The 11,491-nt window shown below is 54.1% G+C and overlaps 1 protein-coding gene across 2 annotated transcripts; it reads left to right on the top strand.

Moving 5' to 3' along the window:
* The first annotated feature begins 45 nt into the window (after nt 1-45).
* On the top strand, nt 46-4,506 carry IER2 (immediate early response 2). 2 transcript variants are annotated; one of them, XM_086408980.1, is made up of 2 exons: nt 46-208; nt 2,620-4,506. In XM_086408980.1, the coding sequence occupies exon 2, from the start codon at nt 2,863-2,865 to the stop codon at nt 3,529-3,531; it is 669 nt and encodes a 222-aa protein (XP_086265106.1). In that variant the 5' UTR covers nt 46-208; nt 2,620-2,862; the 3' UTR covers nt 3,532-4,506. The 2 variants fall into 2 exon arrangements, with proteins under 2 accessions (XP_086265106.1, XP_086265107.1); XM_086408981.1 differs by lacking the exon at nt 46-208 and adding an exon at nt 1,222-1,326.
* The last annotated feature ends 6,985 nt before the right edge of the window (nt 4,507-11,491 follow it).

Below are 11,491 nucleotides of genomic sequence, written 5' to 3'. Positions count from 1 at the left end.
AGTGCGGAAACATCCGCTCTCTCTTCAGTCATCTTGGTTGTGGGCAGAGACGATTTCCTGTCTGCACGGACCGCCCCTTCGCTCCCGGTCCCCAGCAGTGTCCTAGTTCTATCTAACTGGGTTCGACTCAAGAGCTTCGAATCCATCGGTTCGAGACCCAGCCCCTCGGATTGTTGCTGCGCAACCTCAGTTTTCCCTTCCGAGCAATGTACATAATGTCTCCTTCAAAACAGGCGAGATTATGGCTGGGGAAGGGGCTCATTCATTTGTGGGCCATCGTTATGGACTCCTTGAGCCTGCACCCAGATCCTGTCCTAGGAGATGCGAGATGGTCCCAGGCCAGGGTCGGAGTGGCAGGTTTGGGGGCAGGTGAAGTGCGGGCATTCTATGTGAGGTTCTGGGGGAGACTTCCTCTCCTCTTTTTTCCTGCGGAGGAGGGAAGCCTCGAGGTCGCCCTGGAGCGGGTTGGCCCTGAGTAGGGGCCCTAGAGAAGCTTCAGGGGATGGGGGTGGGGGTCGGGGTGGTGAGGTCTTTCTGGGTGCGACCCTTGGGGTCGCCGGAATGGGTGTGGTGGTGGCTCTGAGAATGGTCTGCGGGGAAGTCCTCTGCGTGTGAGGCGGGACCGGGAAGGTCTGGAGAGGGACTCATAGGATTGCCACCTATGTGACAGAGCCCTTCTGTGTGGCGTCGCCGGGAAAATCAGTTTTTTATAGGAGGGAAGCAGCTGTCCCCTGTGTAGGGTCCGGATTTCTGGAGCGGGACGTCTGAAGAAGTCCTTGGAGGGTTGCCTCTGTTGTGCGTCAGAGAGAGCTTCTGAGCTGGAGATGTCGTTGTGACGTTTCGTGGAGGGAAGGGACAAGAAATGGGGGCGTCCTCAGCAGGTTGCCATAATATGTGGAAGGATCGCTGAATGGAGACAGTTTGGGGAGAAGTCTTCTAGAGGAGAGAATACTTGCTGAGTTTCCCTGTGCCGGGGTTGGGTGTGGAGGATCTGAGCATGCTCCAAAGGTGCAGAAGATCAGTGTTTAGTGGAGGTGCAGAAATACATGAATGGGGGTCTGGGAGAGTTTCCCTGGGAGGGGTGGCGAGGACAGGAATGTAGTGATCCTTAGGTCCTTAGGGAGTAGCTGCTTGTGTTGGCAAGGTCTTTGTGTAGGTCTCTGGGAGGTGGCTTCAATGCGAGCCCGCCGGCAGGGGGCTTTCCCGGAAAGCTGTCACACCTTTCTGGCCTCCGGAGGGAAGGAAGCGAAACTTTCCTCTTACTCTCCGCCGACCCCGCTGGACGCGGCTCCGGAAGCCGGGGGCTCCAGCCAGCTCTAGCTGCCGGTAGAGGGAGAGCGGGCGGCGGGGGTGGGGGTGGCGGGTGGGCGGCGGGGTGCGGGGCGTGCAGGGAGGCTAAGGCACCACCCCCGCTCATCCGGAAGAGGCCGGCTAAGGTCTTGTACTGCGATCCCGGCCCTTGTCCTTATTAGGGCATCCGGAAGCGGCTGGAGCTGGCCCGACGTCACTACTTCCAAATTTAGTTGTGGAAGTATGGCTGATAGAGTGGCGGGAAGGTTCGCGCACCGGTGTGGAGGGGGCGGGGGAGCTTGCCCTTAAAGGGCCCACACCACGAATGAAGAGAGCTGTTAGAACAATTTCGCGGTTTTTGAGCAACTGGAAATAGTATTTCTTGGAATGTTAGTGCGTAGCAGAAGGTGGGGCCGATGTGTTCTGTCTGCTCTATCTCTGCGTTGCTGAGTTTCCAAGTCCTAATCCAACTCCGCCTCCCCGGGAGCAGAGGCGGAGCTCGGCTGCGTCGTTTGGGGGGCCACAGCCACGTGTTCACTCGGCCTGTGTTGCTGCCGGGTCCTCCGCCTTAGGGCATGGACGCCCACGGTGGATTTCGTGCCGAGGGAAACTGAGGGGGATGTTCGATGCGGAACACAGAGACTGTAGCTTGGGCTGCGCTCCTGTCTGCAGATCCACCTCCCTTGGAGTGGCAACTTTGCCCTAGAGCCAGCCAGTGTGTCCCGCCTTCTTACCGCCTCCAAACAAGGGGAGTGAGGAGGGTGGGCGGAGGCTGGCAAGACAGGAATGCTGGAGACTCCACTGGTCCCCTTTCACCGCAGTGGCTCAAGTATTCGTTTAGCAAATATTGGACGAGTCACTGTCCCTGGATGTCCCCGCCTAAAGAAATAAGATACAACTACCCTCCACGGATGGAAGTGAGAGATCAATGAGATGTTTATGATAGGAAAGCCTTTAGCGCCTGGCACTTAGCAAGTGCATAATGTTAGCACCATTATTGATTAAAAAAAACCAAAACAGACATTAATTAGGCTCCTGGTAGATGGTAGATACAGTTTCCACCGGGGATCTACCGTTTGGAACTCAAGTTTTCTCGGGTGCGAAGGGAAACGTGCAGCCTACGACCCGCTGGGGTCTCCAGACACAACCGGTGGGTGGGCCCTGAGCACCACCCACGGCCCCCCTCCACCGGGCCTGCGCGCGGGTTCAGTGAGGGGCCCTGAGAAAGCAGACCACCCCGAGAGTTCAGTTTGGATTGGGGGACGCTTCTCCTCACAGGAGTTCGGGTCCCTTTTCTTCTCTCAGTAAATTCCACTCTGTCGCTTTAAGGAGTCTCTCGCCCAGGCGTCGCGGAAAGCCCGGATGCGACTCTCTGATTGGGCGGGGCGTCTCGGTGACTTCACTCCTGGTACAAAAGGGCCTGGGTGGCGGGCGCCCGGGCAGAGCGTCCTGGCAGTGTCTCCGCGTGGCTTGTCCTGCTGAGGGTGGCGTGAAGGAGCGCGTTGTCCGAAGTGCACCTGCCACCTGCCGTGCCCAGCCGGGAGTCTCTGCCGCCCTCGCCGTCCAGCAGCTATGGAAGTGCAGAAGGAGGCGCAACGGATCATGACCCTGTCGGTGTGGAAGATGTACCATTCACGCATGCAGCGCGGTGGCTTGCGGCTGCACCGGAGCCTGCAGCTGTCGCTGGTCATGCGCAGCGCCCGGGAGCTCTACCTCTCAGCCAAGGTGGAAGCCCAGGAACCCGAGGTGCCCTTGCCGCCCGTCCGCTCCCCTGACCCTCGCCTGCACCCGCCTCGGGAAGCCGCAGCCAAGGCAGCGACCGGCAACAGTGAGCAGCCCTCTCCGGAACCCATGGACACGCAGGAGGCACCGAGAGCCGAGGAGACCCCTCCCCGCTGTGTCCAGCGCCCCGCCAAAATCAGCCGCAAGCGGCGGAGCAGCAGCCTTAGCGATGGTGCGGACGCCGCTCTGGTTCCGAGCAAGAAAGCCCGCTTAGAAGAAGAGAAGGAGGAGGAAGGGGCCTCTTCGGAGGTCCTTGATCGCCTGCAGCCCCCTCCGGCGCAAGCCGAGGGCGCCTTCCCCAACTTGGCGCGCGTCCTGCAGAGGCGCTTCTCCGGTCTCCTGAACTGCAGTCCTGCTGCCAGCTCTCCGACGGCGTCCCCGGCGTGCGAGGCGAAGCCAGCTTGCCGCCCGGCGGACAACATGCTCAACGTGCTGGTGCGGGCCGTGGTGGCCTTCTGAGGGTTCCTGAGCGGCTATACCGGAGCCCAGATCGCGGGCCGACCCGTCGGCCAGAGTACGCAGACCCGAAGCGAGGCCCACCCCCGGGGGAGCGCTCGCGGAAGCCGTGGAGAGGAGCCGTCTCCCGGGCTGCCCAGAGGCCCCGAGAGGGACTCTGCCGCCGGGGAACCGTCGCTACCTGTGTGCAGCGGCGACGCCGAGGAGCCTGAGCCGGGGGCGCGGGCGCCTTCCCCCCCAGACCTGCTGCTCCCATCGGTGCTGTTTTAACGGACTGGGAGGTGAACCTCACCGACTCCTTCTGGAACTGGGAGAAGGGCTTGGTTCTTGAAACTCCTCAGGGTCGGACTTTTTTTTTTTTTTTAACTGGGGGCTATGCTGCCCTTTCAATAAGGTTTTTCAATCGTTGGTGTTTGCGTTTCCAACTTCAGAGAATTCCAGGCACTCCCCTTCCCCCTCCAGTGACATACTTGTGCAAGCGGTCATCGTTGCGTCATGGGGCAGACGTGGGGAGCTTCCTGCTGCCGTGCGTGGGTGGGGGCCGGGAGGAGGACCTGGGGTGTGGACCGCCCTGGGGAATGGGAGGAGGGCGGCCTGAGTCACTGCGCCTTGCTGCGGGTTATTGCCCGAAGCCCCTACGCCTCCGGTGGTAGAGGGCCGATCTAATTTCATTTTAAAATTTTTTCTCATGTGGTGCGTTAGAGGTGGGGATGTTCACCGTCTCAAGCTTGACCCTCAGACCCACAGAAACGATCAACCCGGACGTTCCTGGTCGGAATCACAAAAATGGGGGGAGCAATGTAAGGCTGAGCTGGGATCAGTGGCTGGCGAGACTGGCCAGTATGGGGGAGGCGGGAGATTCTCGCCAGGGCGTTTTGGGGTTCTGTTTGCCTTTACTGGTGGATTCTGGTAACTCCCTCTATCTGGACGTTTTGCTAGAATCGCCAGATAGGAAAATAAAGACCAATTGTATACAAAGTTTGTGCAGCCCGTCTGGTTTTCTTCCCTGGTGGGGGAGGGGCAGGGTTAAAGGGTCAAGAGCTGGCGGCGGCTTGCTGGAGCCCCAGAAACCGGTCTGACCGCTACCACGTGGGCAGAGTGGGCGGGAAGGGGCCGACCCCTTTTTGCCAGAGCACTTTCGTACTGGGCTCCTGGTGCTCCGACCTTTCCTTAAACGTCGCACGTTTGGCGGGATCTTGGACACACACCCCCTCCCTACAACTCTGGGTGAGAAGGCTTTCCGAGTTCAGATGTTTGGGGGATACTGCTGGGAACAGTGCCCCTAGCCGACTTGGGTATCGGGCCTCCTTTGGAGAATGGAAGGATAGCTACCCTCCCCCCACTTGATTAACTGAATCGGCAGGGTTCCCAGGATTGGGGTGGGGCTGGACAGGTGAGCTTTGGAGCGCCCTTTACGCCCAGTTCCAGTCTCAAGCAGTTTAACTGTGTGGCTCAGGCAAGGACCCGAGCTTCCAGCCTCAGTTTCCTCATACGCGAAATGGGCCCCAGCAACTTCCCTTCGAGACTGTTGGTTTAGAAATACCCGCGGGAGCACTCGTTGGCTTTGGCCCCACCCCGTCCCTAGATTCGCCACCTCGAGAGAAAACCCTGACAATTTCCCCAACGCCAGTTCGGGAGAGTGACAGTCGGGGTTGCCCCAGGGGGTGGGCGTGGGGGCTGTGGGGAGGACAAAGGAGCCGCAGGTGCGGGGAGTGAGGGCGGCGGGAGGCGCTGGGAAAGCTCCTGCCCCGCCTCCAGACGGCCGGCCCCGCCACTGCGGGCTTCCCGAGACCCGGGGGACCTGACCCCGAGGCCGGAGGGGAGGAGGAGGAGGGCGCGGTGGAGGGGCGGCCCCGCCCCAGAACGCCCGCCCCTGGCTCCCCTCCAGGCTCGTTCACCCACCGCACCCCCGCCTCCCTGTGTCCCTCAGCCTCCTCCCTCCTAACCCCACCTCCCACCCCTCACCTCAAGGGAACCTCGCCTCCTCCGCAGCCTTCCCCCCCGGGAAATATGAGACTTCAGTTGCCGCCCTCTCGGGGGATCGACCCACAACTCCCCAAAGGGATGTAGTGGGGGGACTGGAACCCCACACTACTGGCGGTAGCTCAGTGCGTCCGCGTGGGAGCAACTCCCTCGCAAACCTGGCCCGGCCCGGGAAGTCCCCGGCGACTGGGGAGGGGGCATCACCGCGCATCCTGTCTCAGGAACCGCCTGGCGCTTCCTTCCGCGGGAAGCTGCTAGGCCGACCCCCGCCCCCGCCCGGGCCGCCTGGGGGTTTCCGGCGCCCGGTCGCGGGGGCTGAGGGCTGGAGACGATGCCGTGGGAGATAGGACGAATACCCCCCTACACACATACATCCCCTTAATACGTTCCCCTCCCTAAGACCCCATTTCACCCATTTGTTGTTTAGACTAAGTCGTGTCTTTTCGACCCCATGGACTGTAACCCGCCAGGCTCCTCTGTCCATGGGATTTCCCAGGCAAGGATACTGGAGTGGATTGCCATTTCCTCCTCCAAGGGGTCTTCCCCCACCCAGGGATCTGCTGGAACCTAGGTCTCTTGCTTGGCAGGAGGATTCGTCAGCACTGAACCATCTGGAAAGCCCCCTTTCACCATAAGAATTGTTGTTGTGTCCGATTCCTTGCGACCCCAAGGACTGCCGCCGGTCAGGCCTCCCTGTAAGGAATGTGTATTCATGCCCCATAAGAATAGACAAAGTTGAAAATTTTGTCACAACAATCGACTTTGGTGTCCACGCCATTACATGGCCTTGGGTTATTGGGACAAACCCTCTGGGCAGTGATCGACTGGACCACAGCTGTGAAAATTAAAAGTATCACCGGTCTTATGACCAGCGGATACCCCAGGGAACCTCAGACCTGCAGAAAGAGGCTCCAGAAGAGTATTCACTACAGTGTTGTCCAAAGTGGGCACAAATTGAAAAAACAACCTACGTGCCCATCCGACTGGACTCCTCTGGTAGAATGTGGACTGTCCATTACTCCCTCCCTAAAGGATGAAAGGCCTCAGCCTGAGAGATCTCCTCGGGAGTGAGGGGTGGGGTGGAGATAACTCAGAACCAACATGCTGAGTGACAGAGCCCAGGTGTGGAAGTGGCCGGATGAGGACAGATTCCAGGGCCAGATGACCAGTTGTACTTGCTGTGCAGCTTTGGGCAAGTCACTTAATCTCTCTGGGCCTCAGTTTCCCTGACTTTATTATGGACAATAATAGTCCCTATCTCTTGGGTTTATTCTGACAGTTAAGTGAGATAATATACTTAAAAGTGCTTAGTAAAGTGCCTGACATGCAAGGTATGCCACTTTATGATTTATTATTGTTAGAGGCTAATAATTATTATTATTATTGTTTATTGTTAGTACTTTATTATTGTTAGAGGCTGGAATGGCAACAGTTCATTTCAAAGCACATACAAGGGGACTTCCCTGGTGGTCCCGTGATTGAGAGTCTGTCTTCCAATGCAGGAGACGTGGGTTCAATTGCTGGCCGGAGAACCAGGATCCCACGTGCCTCAGACCAACTGAGCTTGCGCTCTTCAACTAGACAAAAGCCTGCGTTCCGCAACTAAGACCCATTGCAGTCATCAATAAATAAAAATTTAAAATAAAAGCACATACAAGGACTTCCTTGATGGTTCAGTGGTTAAGAATCTGCCTTGCAATGCAGAGGACATGGGTTCCATCCCTTGTTGGGGAACTAAGATCCCACATGCCACAGAGCAACTAAGCCCAAAAGCCACAACTAGAGAGTCCCTGTGCCACAACGAAAGATCACACATGAAGCAGTGAGGATCCGGCATGCCACAGCTAAGACCTGACACAGCCAAATAAATACATAAAATAAATTTTAAAAATAAATAAAAGCACATATGACATATACTACTGTATATAAAATAGAGAAACAAGGACCCACTGTATAGCACAGGAAACTATATTTAATATCTGTAATAACCTATAATGGAAAATAATCTGAAAAATAGTATTTATCTGTATATCTGCATTATTTTGCTGTACACCTGAACTAACGTAACGTGGTAAATCAATTATGCTTCAATAAAAAGTTTGTTTTGAAAAAAAAAAGCACGTGCAGCAATACAAGTATGATGTATGGGAGAGTGGGTACAGACGCTGTGCTAAGCCCAGGGAGCTGAAGGAATGGCTCCCTCTGCCAATGTGAATAAGAACTCCCCTCCCAGCTCCAGAGTTTGTTCTAATCCTAATGGTCTGACAGGGTTAATTCTTTCTTCCTCCTAAGCCCCACATTCACACTCCTGGTTTACTCCCCACCTCACCAACAGTTCCCGCCTCAGGCCCTGCACTGGTCTCTATTTATAGTCAACCTTAGACTATAAGGTTGACTATATATATAGTCAACCTTAGACTATTTTTTCTTGTTAAAAAATATTTATTCATTTGGTTGTGCTGGGTCTTAATTGTGGTATGCGGGATCTTTCAGTTGTGGCATGTGGGATCTAGGTTCCCTGACCTGGGCAGAACCCTGGCCCCCAGCACTGGAAGCTGGACTCTTAGCCACTGAACCACCAGGGAAGCCTCAGCCTCATTCAGTCTTCAGGCCCTAACTGCCAACTCTGTGTGTGTGTGTGTCTGTGTGTGCGTGTGCATATGTCTGTGTGTGTGTGTGTGTGTGTGTGTGTTAGTCGCTCAGTCGTGTTTGACTCTGCAATCCCATGGACTGTAGCCCACCAGGCTCCTCTGTCCAGGTAATTGTCCAGACAAGAATACTGGAGCCTGACCCATCTAAGGGTTGAACCTGGGTCTCCTACATTGCAGGCGGATTGTTTACCGTCTGAGCCACCAGGGAAGCCCACCTCTATACTGAATCCCATATGTCACTCTCCTTCTTGGACTTCCCCTCCCAGCCTCCAGACTTGTCTGGCCAAACCCTCTCTCTCTGTCTCCCCTTGAGGGCCTAAGGTATTCCAAACCTAGCAGGAACTAAAGAAGATTCTTGCTGCTTACTGCCAGCAGTTCAACTGAGGTGGAATCTTTCTTGACTTCCTTTTTCTCCTTCTTCAGGTGCTGTCAACTAGACTTCCCATCCCACTCCAAGTTTTTCCCAACCCCATGGCTCCCACCCTCCTTGAGCTGGGATCCCACCTCTCACTTGGGATCGGGCAGTTGCTTCCACCCTGCCCTTGACCCCCACAATCTGTTTTATGCAGCAGCTGCACTGACCTTATAAAATGCAAACTGGATCATATGACTCCCCCAGCTTTCCTCTGCTTCAAGTACACTGACATCCTTTCTGCTTGGAGAACAGGACAGGTGTATTCCAGCCCCAGGGCCTTTGCACTTGCTGTTCCTTATTCCTACAATGCTCTTCTCCCAGATATGCACAAGTCCATCCTCACTTTCTTTAGGTTTCTGCTGTAATGTCACCTCCTTGGGGAAGCCTTCTTTGGCTACTTGATCCAAAATAACAATAACACCCCACTGTGCTACTCTGCTCCTGTATCCCGCTGCTCAGCCTTCCTTAAAGCACTGCTCATCTACGGATGTTTATGTTGGGGTTAGCATCCGTGCCCCCATTCAAATGTCAGTTCCACAAATGCCTAGTCCAGGCCTGAATGAGTGAATATGGTTGTCTGGGGTGCTAAAGGCTTAATACTTTTTATCCCATTACTCACTGGCTTCCCATGGCCCTTATAATTGAATTTCCCAAATTTCAGGGTCAGGATTTTTGTCACATCTGCTTAACAAATGTATCGTTATTTAAGTAATATGTATTTTTCTAACTTTTAACTCACTTGTTAATCACTCACTAGAGTCAGACATGAGTTAAGGACTGTCGACTTAAAAAAAAAGAAAGCAAAACATGAGAGTTTCAAGTTAAGTTTTATTTGGGGGCAAAATGAGAACTGCAGCCCAGGAGACAGCATCTCAGATAGCTCTGAGAAACAATTCCAAAGATGTAGGTGGAAAGGACAGTATGGATGTGATTTTGGTAAAGGGGAGTACATGCAATCAAGCAAACAATTTTTTGTAGATTTTTCCTGATCTTCTGAAGCTTCCACTAGTCATCACCATGAAGCATTTTAGTGCTTTTCTCGATATGAGGAGATTCAAGAGTTAGGCTCAGAAAATCAGCTCCTGAGAACATCTAACTGTCTGAAGACCTGTCCTGCCAGCCCCCACCACAACCCCCAGCACAGAATGCCTCATTTCTGCTCTCCACCCTGAACTCCTTCAGGGGGTGTTGGACCTCAGCAGCTGTAGCACTACACAACTTAATCCTTGTAGAGGTAGATGGCAAGCACCCATGGAAAGTGCCAATTTGTAATTGAGGACTAAACAACACCATGATGCATGGAAGGTAACAGTTTAAAAAGTTACAATGAAAATGAAACAATATCACAAGACCCTGCTGAAACAGTAGCTAGTGTGAGGTTCCAGACAGCTTTCTTTGTTACAAAGGAAGATTAAGGTTAAAGACATTGTTGCCAAAGGAAGACTGTCCTCAGGCTACTGCTTGGCCGTTGGCAGTGGTAAGAATCCGCCTGTCAATGCAGGAGATGTAAGAGATGAGAGGTTCGATCTCTGGATCAGGAAGATCCCCTGGAGAAGGAAATGGCAACCCACTCCAGTATTCTTGCCTGGAAAATTCCATGGACAGAAGAGCCTCACAGGCTACAGTCCATGGGGGTTGCAAAGAGTCTGACACAACTGAGCATGCATGCAGGTCCTTAGACTAGCTGAAAAGGGAGAGACTCTGAGGGATTCCTTAAGTTATTTAAATAACATTGAATCACTTTGCCCCCTGTCCCAGAAATAGGAAAATTCTGCTTTGCGAAGAAGGACAAAACTCCTATGACTGAAAGATGCTGCTCGATTTCCGCCCATCCCTGGCTAATCTTGTGTCATTCTCTGGCTACACTGACCTACTTTTTGTTTCTTGTATTTCCACAACCTTCCCAGCCACAGGACCTTTGTATATGTTGTTATCGCCTAAGATTCTTTTCTCTTCCCTATGGTGGTTTATAGTCACTCAGTTGTGTCTGACTCTTTGCCACCCTGTGGACTGTAGCCTGCCCTCGGGGCTCCTCTGTCCATGGGATTCTCCAGGCAATACTGGAGTGGCTTGCCATTTCCTTGTGCAGAAGAACTTCCCCATGCAGCCATCGAACCCAGGTCTCCTGTATTACAGGCAGTCTCCTGCATTGCAGGCAGATTCTTTACCCACTAAGCCACCAGGCCAACTTCTCCTCCTTGTTCACCTAGTTAACTCATTTTAGCCCAAGAGCAAATCATCACCGAATTTCCCCTTCTGCCCTCCATTTTGGTCTAAGACCCCTATGTTAATTTCCATTCTGATCACGAGCTACTTTGTAGTAGTATTGGTGATGACGGTCGTAGTATTTGTCACAGTTTCAGTGTTACATTTTCTTTTGGTTTTGTCTCCTCTTCTAGCTTGCGGTCTCCATGAGGGCAGAGATGAACCCAGTAGGCGCTTACTAAGTGGTTGTTGTGAATGAATGATGCATTTGCTACTTTGCTTTAAGGCCAGTCCTTTTAATGCCCACTTTTCACATACTGGGAAACTGATGTCCAGAGAGGATTGCCCCGAGGGAGAGCAAGTAGGGGATAGCTCTAGTGGTGCCCCAATCCCCATTTAGAGATTCGCTATCACCCCCACCCACCCCTACTTCCTCCACTGTGTGGGACCCAAGGAACACAAGCCCCAGCTCTGGACTCCGCTGAGCTGGGAAAGGGCCTGTCCACAGGTCAAGACTAGAGCCAGAAGCGGCTCCCAGACCGGTTTAGCCGGTTCCTGGAGCGCGGGCGAGGTCCAGCCGCCTTAGGCGGTTAAGACGCAGACCTTGACCAGATTGCCAGCGGCTCGGGGCGGGCGCTCGATCTACCCTTGGAACTTTGAGTCCTAGGCTGGGCCCTGGGGGTGAGTGGTTTAGCCAAGGTAGAGGGCG

This window comes from Bos grunniens, chromosome 7, assembly GCF_055505025.1.
Source record: "Bos grunniens cultivar Pamir isolate PY7600 chromosome 7, Bosgru_T2T1.0, whole genome shotgun sequence".
Taxonomy (NCBI): domain Eukaryota; kingdom Metazoa; phylum Chordata; class Mammalia; order Artiodactyla; family Bovidae; genus Bos; species Bos grunniens.
The sequence above is the reverse complement of the archived record's forward strand: the minus strand, read 5'-3'. Positions and strand labels throughout refer to the sequence as shown.

Coding starts and splice junctions, on each gene's coding strand:
- IER2 (XM_086408980.1), top strand. CDS start 2,863: ATGGAAGTGCAGAAGGAGGCGCAACGGATCATGACCCTGTCGGTGTGG.